At 44.7% G+C, this 19,071-nt stretch overlaps 1 protein-coding gene across 2 annotated transcripts in view; it reads right to left on the reverse strand.

Annotated features, from left to right (window-relative positions):
* Positions 1 to 13,564: 13,564 nt before the first annotated feature.
* Positions 13,565 to 19,071, reverse strand: part of TEAD3 (TEA domain transcription factor 3) — a 360,315-nt gene continuing 354,808 nt past the window's right edge. For both annotated transcript variants that reach the window (XM_086923250.1, XM_086923251.1), the window contains one exon: positions 13,565 to 18,188. In XM_086923250.1, the coding sequence (XP_086779376.1) occupies positions 18,075 to 18,188 (114 nt within the window). In that variant the 3' untranslated portion in view covers positions 13,565 to 18,074. The remainder of the gene's footprint in view (positions 18,189 to 19,071) is intronic.

The following is a 19,071-nucleotide window of genomic DNA, read 5'->3' on the forward strand; positions in this document are numbered from 1 at the left end:
TGCTGCTTCCATGACCTTTTACTCCCTGCGCGGCTAGCGGTGCCTGGCTCGGCCTGCTTGCCTGCCAAGACTGTATTTTGCCTTCAAGTTATCTGCTCCGCTCCTCGAAAATACATTCCTGTCTAGTAGTTTAGGTAAACATCCTTCCCAGCTGCAGAGCAAAGGGCCCGGCCTTTCTGTCTCCATGCAAGTAATTCATAGCTCCTGTTACCATGGTAGGCCCATGGCCCCCTTGCTTTACACGTAGACACGTAGTCGCATATGCACGCACTAGCAGTCAGTATAGAATAGCCTCTGCCCGAGAGACCTTTCCTTCTAGATAATATAGTTCCTCAAACACTAGATACCAGATATGATTTGGGATTAGGTTGTTCTGACACCCCAGACTTCTGTCTCCTCATGTAGGGCTAAATGTCAAGTCCCCTTCACCCTCCAGTTACACGTCAATCACACGTCATGCTGCTGCGCGCGCATCTCTGCCACATGTTTCTGCTGACTCTGCAGGATTCTTCTAGGGATCCACCCACTTGTGACACCTCTATGTGACGTTTCTAGCACACACCTCCGTGTACGCCCTCGTGCACGCCTTCTGTTACGCACTTGTGTTCTTATCTCGTTTCTCTCAGCTGTTACGCCTTCTGCATTCAATACTACTGTATGCATTGACTATATATATGATATCCTGTTAATAAAACATTGTACATGTCCATTGCAATTCCCTTCCTGAACCCTTGTGGTGATGGAACATGATACCTGGTTCGAACCAATTCCTTTTTAAGGAATAAAACCCATACAAAACTCAGATGCCACGGGCTCTGCATCTTCTTTTTGACTGAGTTATTCTTATTGAACTTTACCGCATAAATTAAGTATAGGTAATTTAAATTTACCACATAATTGGCGCCCGAATAGGGAACCCTCCCCCACCTTACGCGCCGGCGGTGCGTTGCAGGCCCGGTCCCCTGCCACAGCGCTGACGGACAACTACGCGTACCCGCAGGATTTCCTGTATCTCCCTCAGGCCAACGGAGGTGACTGAGACTGCGATCGACACCCAGACGAGGCGGTGAGGAGTGCGCAGGATCCCGACCAGAGCCTAGCTGAGAGAGCAAAGTCCGAGGTATTCAGAGGCCCACCAGTTCCGAAGTTCCGAAGTACTTACGTCACGAGTCGAGTCGAGTCCAGTCCGGTCCAGTCCAGTGTCGAGTTTCCGAGGCCTTCTGTTCGGTGCTTCCCGGTGAGTACCGTTGCTGGGGACGCATCTAGACGGGTGCATTAATTTGTGTCCGGTCAAGACGGGTTTGGGTACACAGACCCGTTCTGCACTGTTTAGCGGTGTATCTGTACTGTTTAGCAGTATATCGAGTATGCAGGTAGTTAGTTTTATTCTAGTTATTATTGTTTGTTTTTCAAAATGTTTAAATGTGTTTTAATGTCGTGGTATGAGTGATTGTTCGATCTACATTACCGTGTGTACTGTATTAGTTGTGTTCAAATCCAAGTAAGTATCAAGTCCCAAGTAATACGGCTGAAACATGCCGCTGTTTTCCAAACTGAAACAGATAGGAACTAGAAAAGGGATCCTAGAAGAGGCAGTGCCTGTTCCACCTAGGGACACTCCAGGGCACTTTATGTACCACAAGCATGGCTTAGATGCCGTATTATATCTCGACTTGTGGGTAGACTATACCAAAGATTTAGCAGAGAATCAAAGATGGCCCGCTGCAGGGACATGGGATGCCGAGTGCATCATGAGAGTAGAAGAAGCACTATGGAAAAAGAAAGCCAGACAGTCACAGAAAGATGCCATTGAACTATGGCGTAAAGAATCGCACAGACGGACAGAGAAAGCGCTCAGAAAAGCAGAAAAACATAGAGAGGATTCAGACAAAGCCAGAGAAAACATATTAGTTGAAGAGGGGATACGAGTAAAAGCAGAAAAAGTAGACCGACAACGAAACACTCTCATGAATGGTATGTATCCTCTTCTGGCCGAGGGTTTACCTAAGGCCACTCCGGAAATACCGAAGGATCTGCCCCCTCCATTGGTTCCGACTAAATTACGCCACAAGACCTCAGCAGATATTTTCCTTTCTTCCTATCTAGACGATGTAGCTCCCTCATATTCTTCTGCACCTGCTCATGTACCCGTACCACCTGCTCCTGCTGACAACTCCCTACCCCTACAACATCCGCTCCCAGGTCCGCTGCCCCCACCTGCTCCCGTTGTTCCTCCCGGTACTCAACAACTGCATCCCTCAAATCCTTTTGGGACTGGCGTGGCCCAGGACCCAACTCAGCTACAGCAAGTACATTCAGGTTATGCTCAAGCCTCCGGTACAGGAGGTGCTACAAGAGGTGCTACGGGAGGTTTTCAAACACCCCCACAGATACACCGAATTACGATGAGAGATTTAGCAAAGGCACGGACACCGAAAGGCGTTCCGGCCGAACTACTTAGAAGAGAGCTCACAGACTGCAGATATGACCCAGTGCCTGGTACGTCAGGCCCCATGTTACTTGCGTCTCTACGTTTGAGACGCGTTACAGACTATTTAATGTTATTACCAGGAATGCCAGAACATCTAGACAAGTTGTACGATTTTATTAGAACAGGAGAGGGGCCGGAGTCTGTTGCTGAAGTCATGTCACGTCAGAAAGTTGAGACTAAAGGTATGATAATGCGATTTCTGGTGAATTGCTTAATAAGAGAACACGATCAGGCAGGTTTTCCGCAAAGTGAGATGGATAGACTGATTAGATGGAGCCAGAATATGTCGGAGGGTAAACATGATAAGGAAAACCAAATACATCATATGGTTAGAAAGGTCCGTAAAGAAATAATAGAAATACATGCCCAGCGAGCACCCGACGAGGATCTTGAATTAGACGATCCAACTTCCTCGCAAGAGGAGGAGGAAACAGAGGATCTAGCAGAAACTTCGCAACAGTCAGACAAAATGACAATAGCATATGTAGGTAAGGGAAAATACCTTAAGAAAAGAATACGTCCAGAAAGCAAAAGACTTTTTCTCTCTGCTATATCAAATCCGAAATCTCCTGAACATATGTTTCAGGCTACCGATAAAATACTTCAAGAACGAATGGGGTCCCATGTACTCGATTCCATGGATGAACAAGAACTGGCCAGGTCAGCAGTACAATGGGCTGACAATTCTGATAAATATAGTAATGACGCCTTAGTGCAGACCTTTTTGAACCTTTCCCCTGACGAACAGAAATTAGCTGGAATATATATGATTCAGCATCTCATTACGTTGTTCAAAGGCCAACATTCTGATCCAGGTCCCCTACCTGATATTTTAATAGAGATACTCTCCAATAGATGGAGAGGTCTAGGTACCGATTTAATTAAAGTAATTCTAGAACATCGACACAGGTATAGTGCTTTTCTGAATACACAGTTTGCTCCAGCTCCACCCGTAGAAAGAAAAATGTATTACATAGACAGACAGAATCCCTTGCGAGAAGTGCATCCAGTCAGGAATGATGATAATACCTTTAGACGCGTGTTTGTGTACACGCCCATAACAAAAATGGAACTATTAGAAATGAAGAAATTAGTGCCCAGTCACGATAAAGACCCTGCAGGTTTCCACCGTGAAATCAAAGACATGTTACTCATGGGTGATTATACCTATCCCGACATTATGAAAATATTGAAAGTATTATTGCCTGCCGGTATTTACGAGAAACTCAAAGAAAAAGAATGGGAGGTGGGAGAGCAAAAGATTGATTGGGCTGCATTAGAAAATGAAGAAAATACTCGAACCCCAGGCCTAGGGCTTGGGGACAGAACTAAAGCATTACCAGGATTGTTAGTACAGGTATTGCCACGTTTATTAGCTACTAAAAAGGAGGACTGGGATGCAATCTCAGCCTGTAAACAGAAACCCGATGAAGACACTAGTGATTTTTATTCCCGATTTGAGAAATGTTTTGGTATTAATAGTGGCCTGAAAGCAAGTAGCGAGTCATATCCACATCTTTTTGTAACCAAGTTAGTCGAGAATTCCTTGCCCCAAGTTAAGAATCGTGTACAGAAAGTCGAGAGCACATGGCAAGCAAATACGCCTTCACAAATGTTACAGATGTTACAGTATCACCAGAACAGAATTAGAGAAGAACATGATCACGAACAAAGACGCATGAAAGACACGAAAATGAAAATGTTAGTAGCTCAGTCAGTTCCAGCTGACGGTCAGAAAAAGGGCACGACACAGTCCAATAATTCAGCAGCTCCTGTTAAAGGGACATGCAACTATTGTAAACAGCCAGGTCACTATATAAACGATTGTGCAGTTTTGAAACATAATATACTTACGGGTAAAACTAAAGAGAGACCGCGTCAACCTAGACCAGATTAGGTACAACAACAAGTACCACAGAATATCCAGCCTATGCAAGCTTCACAACAGACAATACAGACAGTAGCGGTACCACAGCCACAACCGATTGCCGCGACACAACATGCAACTCAGCAGATGTACCAGTATGCCCAAACTGATTATCCCGATTATCAGCGATACACATGAAACAGCCTAGAGAGGGAAGTTGGCTTGCCTCTTATTGAGGTTCCTGTAGATCAAGAGGGTCCTTATGTACACAGTCAAGTATTAGGGAAAGACAGAAAGTTTTTAATTGATACAGGGGCAAGCAGAACAACGATAAGTCACGACGAGGTTCCAGGGGCACCCCTCTCAGGCTCACAGAATGTTTCCCTTGGTTTTTCAGGCAAGCCTATTATTAATGAAGTATCGCAACCACTTCCCCTTGCAGTTGGTCCATTGACACGTACTACAGATTTATTACTCACAAAGTCATGTCCAGAAAACTTGTTAGGTATCAAGACACTGAAAGCTCTAGGAGCTGTTATTTGCTGTTCTCCGGAAGGAGTAAGATTGTTTTTACGTGACTTTAAAGGTCACTATGTGTTGAGAGATATTGATCCCAGATTACAGAATGTACCTGCACATTTATGGGCACAAGGCCCCACTGATGTAGGTTGTATGCACATTACACCATATCGTGTCACACTCAAGCCAGGAGTTGTTTTACCACAAATTCGACAATACAAGTTACCCCCAGATGCTGTAGTGGCTTTACTGAAAATCATTGACGAGCTCATTGCACAAGGAGTGGTTGTAGAAACCGACTCGAATTTATGTAATTCTTCTATCATTCCAATTCTTAAACGCACTGATCCAAATGCACCACCAGTTTATCGATTAGTTATCGATTTGCGCGAACTAAATAAATGCATTGTACCGCAGTACCCTGTGGTCCCAGATATCTCATCTCTATTGACAGCTATTGATTCTGAGGCAACGTTCTTTACTGTAATTGATCTGAAGAACGCCTTCTTTAGTGTCCCAATTGATCCAGAAAGCCAATACCTTTTCGGATTCTGTTTAAATGGACAAAGCTTCAAATTTGCACGCGCACCTCAAGGATTCACAGAAAGCCCCAGCATCTATAGCCAAGCACTGAAAAGACAACTCGACAGTATTCACATGCTTGACAACACTGCCCTACTTCAGTATGTCGATGATCTACTGATCACCGCCCGAAGTGGACCTGAATGTGAACAAGCATCACTGACGGTTTTGCATTTCCTGGCTGACAAGGGGCACAAGGTGTCCCCTTTGAAGCTGCAATTCTGTGTTCAGCAAGTGGTGTACCTTGGGCACTTGCTGTCCAAATGGGGGAGACAGCTAACACCTGACCGCATCCAGTTAATTGCAAACATGTTACCACCCAGGACACAAAAGGAGGTGCGGGCTTTTATAGGCCTCACTTCTTACTGCAGACAATGGATCCCTCAGTATGCATTTCTAGCAAAGCCACTCATACAGTTGACAACGCAGGAGGCAGCGACATCGACTGTCCTCCCTTGGACTCAGGAACATACACAAGCTTTTGACGACTTAAAGAAAGCCTTATGTCAAGCACCAGTTTTAGCGACACCATGTTACAGCAAGCCTTTTACACTTTTTGTCACAGAACGTGAAGGTACTGCATTGTCGGTACTCACTCAGGATCAAGCAGGTTCACACAAACCGTGTGCTTACTTTTCTAGTACATTGGATCCAGTAGCCCAGGCCTTGCCTGCGTGCTTGAAATCAGTTGCAGCAACAGCTCTATCAATTAGACAAAGTGATTCAATAGTGTTAGGACACCAATTGACAGTACAAGTTCCACACTCCGTGGAAGTTCTTTTAAACCGAACACAGACTCAACACTTGACTATAGCACGACTGACAGGTTATGAATTGACATTGTTTCAGCCACACATAGAAATTAGACGTTGTAATACATTGAACCCTGCCACACTTTTGCCATTAACTGAAACAGACCCATTGGCACATGATTGCATTGAAGTCATTACCATCACGACGAAACCCAGACAAGACTTGACAGACACCGCATTACCAGATCCAGACCTGACACTTTATGTGGATGGTTCATGCATGAGAACAAGTACAGGTGAGTTAGTGGCCGCCTTCGCAGTCACGACAGAAACTAAAGTCATAGAAACGAATTGTATTGATACCCTGTCAGCCCAAGCAGCAGAGCTCATCGCTCTGACACAAGCCTGTATTCAAGCAAAGAACAAGAGAGTTAACATATACACAGATTCACGTTATGCATTCGGAGTTGTACACGACTTCGGAGTACTCTGGCGAGAGAGAGGTTTTTTGACTTCTCACGGTGCCAAAATTCAGCACGGTCCCCTCATTCAAGCTCTGTTAGAAGCAATACATCTGCCTACAGCCATATCCATCATGAAGTGCAAGGCACATACGAAAGTCATAGATACTATTTCCCAGGGTAACGACCTGGCAGACCGAACAGCCAAGCATACAGCTCAGAATCAGACTCACACCACTGACCTGACAAAGACAATAGTCGCAACACCGACACATTGCATGACAGTTAAGGATCCCGCCCTAGATGTAATTGACATACAGACACATGCTACACCAGATGAAATAAAGAAATGGACTGAACTAGGAGGGATCCAGACAGAACAGGGATGGATGACGAAGGGAAAATCTACATGGTTTCTCCCCGACTCTATGGTTCAAGTTATCATCAACACAGTACACAGTCCAGCACATTTAGGAGAAAAGGCCATGTTAGACAGTATTCAACACCTCTGGTTCAATAAACATTTACGAGCAGCAGCCAAACAGAAAGTGCGTACTTGCATGATTTGTTGCCAGTTCAATCCAGGTAAAAGCATTCCCGTAGAACAAGGTGGATTTCATCCTCCCTATCACCCTTTTGAAGTCCTCCAGATGGATTATATCCAGATGGAACGCTGTCGAGGATTCAAATATGTCCTCGTAGTTGTATGTGCACTCTCCCGTTGGACAGAAGCATATCCAGTCCCAGATTACACTGCTCCGACCACTGCCAAGCAGCTGGTTCGTGAATTCTTCCGCAGATATGGTTTGCCCCGCATCGTATACTCCGATAACGGTCAGCCATTCTGAAGCAGGTATCACTCCTGCTAGGCTATCAGTGGAAGTTCCACTGTGTCCGACATCCCGAGGCAGCAGGTCTCGTAGAGAGACACAATCAGACTCTGAAAATTCGTCTTGCTAAGATCTGTAGAGAGAAAGGTGTCGACTGGATAGTAGCTTTGCCAGTTGCCCTCTTCTATATGAGAATGGTCGCACACTCCAGAACAGTGCTATCCCCGTACGAGGTGGTCTTTGGTAGGCCACCGAATATGTGGGGGACGCCTCTGCCTCGAAAAATTACCGATGTTGACTGTAATATGCTGACAGATTACCTTGCCTCCTTGATGTCTGCACTACAATCATGTCGTTCACAGGTCGCTGCAGCCTTTCCCGACAACACCGAGGTGAAACCGCATGAAGTTGTTCCGGGGGATCTCGTCTTCGTAAGGAGTTTCGACAGGAGGAGTCCGCTGGAGCCCCGTTGGCAAGCACCGAAGCTAGTACTTTTGACCACAAGGACAGCTATTAAAGTCGAGGGCCGCAAGGGCTGGCTCCACTCGAGTCATATCAAAAAGTTTCATGGACTGCCGCCAGTTGTAGACTCCCAGCCCGGCCCTCCTCCACAGACTGACTCGAAACTCCCTTTGGTAGAGAAAAATTCTTCACAAGAATATAAACTGAAATTGAGGTCTAGCAAGTCAGACAGTTTAATTGTTTAAGTCCTCCCCTAGGTGAATCGGTTAGACGAGTTTCTGACATGTATCCCCTAGACCCCAACAGAGAGAGAGATAGACAGAAACAGCTCAAGAAACGTGAATATTGTAAATCTCTTCGCAGTCACTGTATTGTGACTCTATTGATTATGTTTTTTCTGAGTCTTATGATTATTGCTGCAAGTGTACTGTTACATATTACATATCCTATTTTCAAGCGTGCACATTCTCCCTTCAATGTCACTGCCGAGCACTCTTTCAGTGAACTACCCCCGCATGAGTTATCTTACCGACTTGCGCTGCGCAACAACACATTCATTAGTATGTTACACCATTCCCATCAGACCAGCAACGCTACAAATTGTTGGATATGTGGCCGACTCCCTCCCTATCAGAAATACAAGGGAGTTCTGCCCCTCTTCCCGTACCCGTTCACACACAATGGTTCCTGTGGGGCATGGTTTAGTTTGATTAATTCCTTAAATTCCGATTCTGTAGTTTACCAGGGCAACTGGGTATGGGGAAACCTGAACACCGTTTTGCATAAAGTATGTTTCCCTGACAAGGAGGGTCTTCCCAAAAGGACAGGAACTGATCTAGGAAATGAAGTATATGGATTAGGTAACTTTACACTTAACCTCATGATTCTGAGTGTTGAATCCGAAACAGAACCAGTCTTGCCCGCCATGTCCGTACTTCCAGTCAAAGGTGAATTATGTGTCAGAAAGAATGGTTCAGTACACCTGGGTCATAGCAAATGTACTACTGTGATCGAATTCAGTGATAAGGGCAAGTCTACATTCAAGGCTTCCCGTCATTCCTACTTCATTTGTGGTCATACCGCATATTTACGTTTACCTCTAGACTGGGATGGTACCTGTTACATTGCATTCCTTCTGCCACCTGTTTTTCTAGCCCCTCCTGATTATCATAGGGATACCCATCTAGTACACAATAGACCACAGAGAGATCTCCCGATTGTCGACTACACTGAAACGGCATGGGAGCAATACACAGATTTCAATAAAGGTTTCTTTCCCTACTTAGGTGCTGTCTTTAATAGTAAACTGATACGCAAATTAACTAGAACCCTTGAAGCTGTAGTGAATGAAACTACTTCCGCCCTAGGCAACCTGACAGAGGAACAGTCTGCTATGAGACTTGTCGTTCTTCAAAATCGTCTTGTCCTTGACGTCATCCTGGCCGATAGGGGCGGACCTTGTAGAGTCATCGGATCGAGCTGCTGTGTTTTCATTCCAGAAAACGCGCCATCAGTATATAGAGCCATTACCCGTCTTCACAAGATTGCAAGTCTGATACACCAGAATCCAGGCTCCTGGACTTGGTCCGGTTGGTTCTGGACCACGTTGTCAGCCTGGGGATGGAAAGTCCTATCCTTCCTAGGTATAGCCCTTCTTATAGTATTCAGTTGTTGCCTATGTCTGCAATGTGGGCCAGCGATTTGCGGCTTGTGCACCACATCATGTATTCCTCATTCAGGTTCACATTCAAAACGTCGTAAGAAGAAAGAAGAGCAAATGATGTTACATGAACAGATTGATAGATTAATGAGGATTGATATATCATGAAGGGTCCGTAGGGGACAAGGAGGGAATGAGGTAATATGAATTTTTATGGTCAATTATGTCCCCTATCGTAGACCCCAACGGCTCCATGTACGTGCTTCAAGTACATGTAAGTTCCCTCCACAACCAGCTATGAAGACGCAAATACATTTGCGTCCAACGTTAACCTGTCCTCTTTCAGATCCACCATGAATGGGTCGGATATTCAGTTCCTAAGTGTGCCTTGCCAACGTCTTTACATGGAGCACTTTCATGTTTCACTAGCTCTGGCGAGTTAGGCCCTGATTCTTGCCATCGAGCCCTTTCTGCCTCCTGTTTCCGAAAACTACAGTCTGCTGCTTCCATGACCTTTTACTCCCTGCGCGGCTAGCGGTGCCTGGCTCGGCCTGCTTGCCTGCCAAGACTGTATTTTGCCTTCAAGTTATCTGCTCCGCTCCTCGAAAATACATTCCTGTCTAGTAGTTTAGGTAAACATCCTTCCCAGCTGCAGAGCAAAGGGCCTGGCCTTTCTGTCTCCATGCAAGTAATTCATAGCTCCTGTTACCATGGTAGGCCCATGGCCCCCTTGCTTTACACGTAGACACGTAGTCGCATATGCACGCACTAGCAGTCAGTATAGAATAGCCTCTGCCCGAGAGACCTTTCCTTCTAGATAATATAGTTCCTCAAACACTAGATACCAGATATGATTTGGGATTAGGTTGTTCTGACACCCCAGACTTCTGTCTCCTCATGTAGGGCTAAATGTCAAGTCCCCTTCACCCTCCAGTTACAAGTCAATCACACGTCATGCTGCTGCGCACGCATCTCTGCCACATGTTTCTGCTGACTCTGCAGGATTCTTCTAGGGATCCACCCACTTGTGACACCTCTATGTGACGTTTCTAGCACACACCTCCGTGTACGCCCTCGTGCACGCCTTCTGTTACGCACTTGTGTTCTTATCTCGTTTCTCTCAGCTGTTACGCTTTCTGCATTCAATACTACTGTATGCATTGACTATATATATGATATCCTGTTAATAAAACATTGTACATGTCCATTGCAATTCCCTTCCTGAACCCTTGTGGTGATGGAACATGATACCTGGTTCGAACCAATTCCTTTTTAAGGAATAAAACCCATACAAAACTCAGATGCCACGGACTCTGCCTCTTCTTTTTGACTGAGTTATTCTTATTGAACTTTACCGCATAAATTAAGTATAGGTAATTTAAATTTACCACAGAGTGACGAAGAGAGGCAAGAAGGGGCTGCATATATAGATTGAACAAGAGAGGGGACAAGGCGGAACTCTGGGAGACACCACAGGAAAGTGAGATTTGGGGGGCAGAGAAGGTGGACAGCTGAACCGATTGGGAGCGGTGTTGAAGGAAGGACCCAATCCATGACAGGGCCAGGCCCTGGATGCCCGCATTTCTGACACGGTCGATCAGGATGACATGATCGACCGTGTCAAAAGCGGCCGAGAGATCTAATAACACCAGGGTCTGGGCCAAGTTCTTATCAGCCCCCTGTCTCAGCGCGTCCATGACCGCTACCACCACTGCCTCCGTAGAATGGGCCGGTCTGAAGCCTGCCTGCTGGTCATCAAGAAAGTGAGTGTCCTCGATGAAAGCGCTCAGGCAACGGGTGACGTAAGTCTCCAATACCTTCCCCAAATAGGGGAAAAAGGGAGATAGGTCGATAATTACCTAAGACAGCAGGGTCAGATCCGGGTTTTTTCAAAATGGGTATTACCACTGCTTTTTTGAAAGCATCGGGGACAGAGCCTGTAGCCAGTGAGCGGTTCAGCAGGTCAAGAGGAGGACCAGGACAGGCCATAAAGGCGTCCCTTAAAATGGGGGGGGGGCAGCAGTCGTTAGGGGGAGCCGGAGCCAACAGCATGTAGTATCGAAAAAAATACATCCAGGGAAATGGGAGAAAATTCATGCAGAGAACAAGGATTCGAAGAAGGGAGGACGCTGACCTGGGACAGGGTAGGGGGGGAATATTGTTTTTGATGAAAAAAAGAGTTTAGAGAGTCACACAAAGCCTGCGAGGGTTGAGGCTGAGGCGTGACATGGTCAGGGTGTTCTAGCACCTGCTTGTAGATAGGAGCTGCTGGGCATCTCTGGGGGTTAGAAATACCTCAGCAGCCGTATGCCAGATACAAAAGAGTTATATGCTCCAGCAGTAACAACATTACTGTGGGACATTACCATGGGCCTAGTCATTCAGTCAGTGAGATTGGGGTTGGGTGGGAGCTGTTACCTTCAGATTTTCCAACAATCACGCGGGCATATCATGTTAAAATATATTATACAACAAGTAGGGTGCAGGAGAGGGGCCTAAGGGGCAGTGGAAAGGAAATAGAATGCAGAGTGATAGGGGTACTAAGTTAGAGAAAACACACGATTTTGTGTAAATACCAACAATTCTTAAGACTATCAAAACAGGGAGAGAGTGTGTGTTTTTGTCGGGGTGTATGTAATAATTCCTGGTAAAATTCGACAGACATCTCACCATACCCCATTGAATGCACCTGTACCCAACTATTCATCACAAAATACCATAGGGAGGTGTAACACCCTAAACATCCACCCAGAAGCTACGCCCCTGGACATTACCTCCCAATGCAGTACAGTACAGAAGTCAATGTTATATTACAAGCAAAGGCAGCCTTACAAAATGTTTGTACACGTTTTATCCAGTATGTTATCACAAGCCTTTTGATGGTGGCAACAAGAAATTCACCACTAGGAGATGCAATATTCAGGCATCACTGATGCTCTGTCACTGCTTCACACGGGGTTGCACTGCTTGTCCCTAAAACTACATAAGATTTCAAAATGTGCAGTAACTAAATTACCACATCCACGGGTTTAAATGTTCACCAGTGTTTGATCATATCATGACCTTTATAAAATAGGATACTGGCTGCAGTTTTTTTCTTTGTCTAGCGTGGTGTGGTCATCTTTTTATTCAAGGCCATTTTTACGAGGGTCACATGTCTGCTGTTGTCTGTCTGATCCTGTGCACCATCCTTGTGAGGAGCAGCAAGTGTTTTGCAGCACCAAATCCCCCTGCAAATATTATCATCAAGTGGAGCTCTCTGGTTGACAAAACAAATGGATATGTAATGATGACCCAGAAATTGGTGACACTTTCAGCACAGCACCAGACAAAGAGGTCAGGTAACACTTGAAGTCTGTTAGGGGGAACACCCTAGCAGTTATCTCTGAGGTTGGTTTTAACATTAGTGTCCAATAAGTTATTGACCTGTAACAATGATTTTGCAGCTGGGCAACTATTATTAAGTGGATATCTAACAGGAGCAAAACTTTTATTTCTTCACAAAAACGGTGGCCAGTGCAAGAAAGGATCTCTCAGCACAATTGTCAATAAAGTGAGTCAGTGAATGTGTAAAAGAATGTGAGAAGATTCTGAATTTGTTGGTCATCTGCAATTTAGATAAGACCTGCAAAAAACGCAACAACTGTGACATAAGAGCCTCAAGATAAAAAGTTCGGAGTGTCTCTAAATTTCGAAATATGAGGGTATGCAAAAAGAGGGAGAGGAGACCAAGCAATGTCAATCTTGTTTGCAGAAAGCATGAAAGTGCAGGCTTTTGTCTACTTATTTGGTTGGTATAAAGAAGTGGGCTAGATGACCCTTTAGAAGTTCTAGAAGCACACAAAGACAGTGTCGCTGACAGGACCAGTGACATTTGCTCAATTGACCAAATTCACGTAATAACACAGTTAATCAAAATCAAGACATTTTACACAACTGGTCAGGAAATCCTTTTAATGCGTTTTATGCTGACGCACATCCTGTTTCCCCTTCTCGCCTTACATTTAACAGATAATAGTAAACACAACAAATATACTGCAAAAAACCATAACAGCCAATTAAAAAAAAGGAGACACAAAAATATATAATACATATAAAAAGAGATATGTTTTCCAATTCGAACCGAGACAGTTCTAAAGATGGTGACCAGCATCCTTTGGCCTCCAAAATAGAAAAACAACTGAGAACTATTGAAGGAAGATATGCAAGACACATCCTGATAATGTGTGTGCCAAAAATATATCACTCTGCAAGGATTAGTGTTCTGTAGATGCAAGAGGTCTCATTACTGCTGTGGTGCTCTTCTACGAAAATCTCGGGAAAACCGTTGAAGTCTCAGGGTGTCTTAAGGCGTGGACAGTGTCAGATTTCTCATTGACTTTGATTAGACCCTAATGGAGAGATTCTTGGGCGTTTCGTGATGGGATATTCTAAAGATACATCACAGGATTTTAGAGATGCCTCGTTAGCTTTAACTTCTCTTGAATGACAAGTGAATCCTGGATGTCTCATGCCTTGCAAGGGCTAGTACAGAGATCTCAGTGGCTTTCATTTGTATTTATTGGCAAAAGAGTGGGTTTCTTGGGTCGGACGCCGCTATGGAACATCTCAGAATCGTATGGATGTTTCATTAGCTGTTTTTAAAGGTAAGAAGCATAATGTATTTCACATGATGCATCTTCATCTCAGATGGTCTCAGAGGGTACATCATAGGAAAGCCGAATCACTGTGTAGTAGCCTGGGGTGTCTCAAGCCTTGAGAGGTGCTGTCAGTGCAACAAATGTTCATATGATGAGTAGGCTATTCAGTTACTGTCTTTTTGAGCAACAACATATTCTTTGAGTCCTGGCAAATCTCACGGACTGAGTAATATGTTGCACCAAGCCAGTCTATGGGAAAGCTCACATATTGCGACCATTAGGGTCACTCTACCTGGGGACGTCCCAATAGCAGAGATCGATGAATAGTGTTGCAATAGGCCTTAGGATATCTCAATTGCTGGATAAGATCTAATTTCCAGTTTCTGACTGCTTGCAACTTTGTTGGATTTGCCTCACACTGCATTGGGCGAGTTCTGGATGACTCCGGCCAATGAAGAGTCTTTAATGTCCATCAGTATCGCCTCACTACCATTTACAATTAGCGCTATACGACTTTACACCCATTAAATGAGAGGACAAAAGGGATTTTTTCTGTTTGGAAGCCCAGGGTGGTTTGCTTATTATTGTCTGGATAGCCAGCATATGTAATCTGTATCCTACTGCAGCAAGCATCTGTGCACAGTGGTTTAGGTCTGCTCCAGCATGGGTCCTTATTGAATGTTTCACTGCGGCAGAGGTACTCCACGAGTGTATGCATAGGAAAAATGAAAATATAACAGTGAATATAGTCAACCTTACCAGAAAGCCTTGTGTAGTAGGGCCCTATTGTATGTCAATTGCACAAGCATAGAGATGCAGAATTAGGTTTTACTAAGTTAGTAGCCCCTCATCCAGGTGTTGGGAGAGCTTGTTCTTTACTCAGTGTTGTGTTGGTGAGCAGTCTGCATGGCCAGGATTTTGCTAAAGGCAATAGCTTCATAGCCTGCCCTATAATTTTTCCAAGGAGTGCATTGATCTCTAGGTGTGTATTGAGTAAGTGGCCCAGTGAAGGAGGTTTTGACTGATGCACCCAGAACAAGCATTTATCAACCTAGTGTATGTACATATCAAGCAGGCACCTGGGAGCTTACCTTGTGCATGTGCACACAAAGTGTGGTATTGTACAAGTAAAACATGGACATAACAGGGAAATATGACACCAGGCACATTACCAAGTACTTTGTTCACAATAGAAACAAGTGTGAACTTTTGCATGCATATGCAAGGCACTTGTGAATTGCTTTGTGTGCATATGGCAACACCTTTAGTGCTAATGTTCAAGCATATTGTAGGCAGACATTCAGATTAAGTCTTCAAAAACAGACACCTGCGACAGCCACTTGGAGAAATTAGATGGGTACATACACACACACACGCACACATACACTATCACCACCATAACCCACAGAGGTTAAGATCATGTGGGCAATAAGCAGGCGGTTACCAGAGAGCCTCTCTGCATAAAGTAGTCCCGAAAACATTTGGATCTGGGAATTGTACATGTGCAAAGAACAAACCCTCATGCTCAATAAACAAGTGCAGCTTGAAATTGGTACTCTGAAAGCGCAAGTGGTGCTGTCACTCACACCAAGGGCTCTGTGTGAATACAGAAAGTGGACATGAGACATGCTTTGGGCGCTTCACCTGTAGTCAAAGAAAACGGGTAACCTGAGAAAGCATACATGTAAGGAACGGCCACTTGTACCTTAGAGGTGTGCGATTAGAGACAATCCTCCTAATCCTTGCATGATGACTGAAACAACAAAGTGACCTCTCACCACTCAACTACAAGGCCAAAATAGGCCTCACTTCTACTCAGCTGTTGCTACAGCACTGCAGTTACCACTAACTTTAAAAATGTGAGTAAGCTCTGGCTCAACAACTGCCAGATCAACACCAATATGTCTCCTGACACCAGATGTAAGGCCAAACCAAGTACATTCCTGCTCCACAACTGAAAGATCAGCACTGAACCCACATGATCACTTACCAACAACCAATAAGACATGCATTAGCATAATTCTTGAGCAAAATCTGCCAGACTAACACCAACATGATCTCTAATCCAACAAGAGGGATACCATCCTCAATACTGATCAACAACTGGCACCCCAACAATAACTTGAAACCCGAGCTGACAACAAGATCAACACATGCCTAATTCTATCCCAATAATTGACAACCAAATACCAGTATGATCCCGGATTTGATTTGAATTAAACTGAAATACACTCACCCATGGATCAGCCTGAAGTGACTACTAAATAACCAACACAGCTACACCTCTATGCACAAGCAGGCAGGACAACACTAAGTTAACCACATGCCTGCGACTTAAGGGTAAGATAAGTGCATTACTATTGCAAAAACTAATACTGTGATGCATTCCCTCTCTCCCCCGGAAGAAGACCAATGTCCAACATCACTTTCCAACAACTCCTAGATCAACTGGAACCTGAAGACTGACGTGAGAACCACAAAAGTACACACCTTCCCAACAAATGCCGATCTGAACTTGTCAATAACCCTGCATACAGCAAACTGCACGCTCTTAAACCATGTGTGTGACAGTTACTCCTGGTGCATTTCATCTCAACCCTCCTGTTTATTGCGTTCTAGTTTACATTCTTGTTCTGTAACACTTCTCTTCAGCTGTAGATTATCTCAATCCTACTGCATATCAAAACAGAGGAATCACTTTATTCTAATCCTTCGGTGTATAACAATCCAGGCCCAACCCATCCCACTCTTGCTGGCCATAATAATTCAGGATTGAGTTTAGCACAATCCTACGGTTTACGGCTCCCTCAAACTTTGACTTATCATGGTCATACCATATTATCACATGCAATTCTCCTGCATAACAAGGTGCTGCTGTCTATCGCATTCTCTTGCTCTGGTGTAACACAATCCCACTCGATTCACGTCAGGTAGGCTTCAGCCAACCACAATCCTTCTGTGTATTGTCACCATAAGTTTTGGTCCATCACAATCCTGCTATACATCAAGATGCATTCTCTGGCCTATCACGACTACTGTTCACCAGTTTACTTTAGCATAACACAATCTTGCTGTTTGGGCCAATCAAAATTCTTGCTGGATATCATACTCCATTCTCTGGCCTGTTATAGTTTTGTTGTATATCACATTGCACCCTTCGGCTGAACAAATGATTGTTTTTTAGGCCTAGGACAATCCTGCTGTATATCAAAACGCTGTGGCTCAGGAAAGGCAACCAACGGACCGACAATGGCCTACAATAATGCTGCTTCAAATCTCACTCACTTGTTTGACCTCTATAGGCTCCATTCACTCACTCACAGACGGTGAAAAGCATCTGCACTACCTCAACATCCTTGGGCGTCTCTCTATCCACTCACTCACAGTACTGTAGCCTCATGGCAGCCCACGCCTCTGGCTTATACAATGCAAGGAGCAATGTTCCTGAATCGGATTACATGCTCTATCTTATGGTTGCATTAGCACCACCACAGGAATATCTTCCGCTCCCAGTCGCTGGGATAGCCGGGACTCTGTGGCCAGGAGTGCAAAGGCACAGTCAGGCGGCATCAGTGCAACTTCCCTCAATCCTCAGAAAAATTCCTAACATTCACAAGTGTCCATGAATTTCCTTTTTTTCCTGTGTTTTTTTTTTCAATAAAAAATTAACCCCACGTAGAAGACATGTGCAACACTACGTCGAAGGCACGTGTGAGGATGCTAGAGTTTTTTGGCATTCCAATTGTTTAAAAAAATCCAGCTTTTCCGCTGTTGCTGGCATCTGCATGTGGAAGCTCCTCCTAAAATCTTCTAGTCCTTGACCAGTTTGTAGACGTGGTGCTGGGCGCCATGCTCACTGGTGGATACCTCAAAGACGAAGGCGATGCACAGAAGGGTTTCCTGTGTGTCTCTGTTAGTAACAACCTGTGCGGGACAGAGGATGAACACAGTGAGTGTGACAAAGAAAGAAGGACAAGACCAATCTATCCTCCTCATTAGTATCTATCCCAATCCCAATTTGCTCTACATTATCCACCCTCTGGCATGTTTTTCATCTCTTTTATAGGCAGTGGGTGGCAAGTAAATATGTGTTGGGAATGGCATATCTAGACTAGAGGCAAAATGCTCACCAGTGGTAACCAACGACCGCATAGCTGCCAAGTTTTCAGACCGCATATGGACGACATTTCCATGACTTCGCTTATGAGTGACATTCCATTGCCAATGTGTGACACTTCAAGTGACCTAATAACACAAGTAAACCTAACTACGCAGTCCTTGTAAACAGGTAAATATCATAAATTGCTCCCTTTTGGTCAAATGGTGCTCTAGGGAAGGCCTTGTAATTGCGGCAACACTCCTGAAACAAAAGGTAACTAACACAATTCCTTTTTCTAACGTGATTCAATACTGCACACAATTATTGCACCATGATATTAAACAATAAACAAGTCTGTTACTGACTGAGGATTGTGATTACATCTAGAGACATTGACAGCACACAGAGGACCTCGCAAAGTGGACAGCTGCAGAAGGTGAGGCACAGGTTTGCCTCTCTGGGAGAGACATCACCTTCATCAAACAGCAGAGCTATCCCTTACATTACGTATCTTAGGAGCTCACATCTGTAAAAGCAGAGACGGGGCTGAGGGCACTGATCTAAGTGATTATAGGAGTCCCATGCTAGTACCCCGCTTGCACCATAAACCGCAAAGCTGACCCTCAGATTGCAAAGACTGCAGCGGATGCAAGCCTTTTTTTTGCACAGTCTCAAATGACGTAGTTTAGGGTGCGATAGAAAGGCATT

Source organism: Lissotriton vulgaris, chromosome 5, assembly GCF_964263255.1.
Source record: "Lissotriton vulgaris chromosome 5, aLisVul1.2, whole genome shotgun sequence".
Classification (NCBI taxonomy): domain Eukaryota; kingdom Metazoa; phylum Chordata; class Amphibia; order Caudata; family Salamandridae; genus Lissotriton; species Lissotriton vulgaris.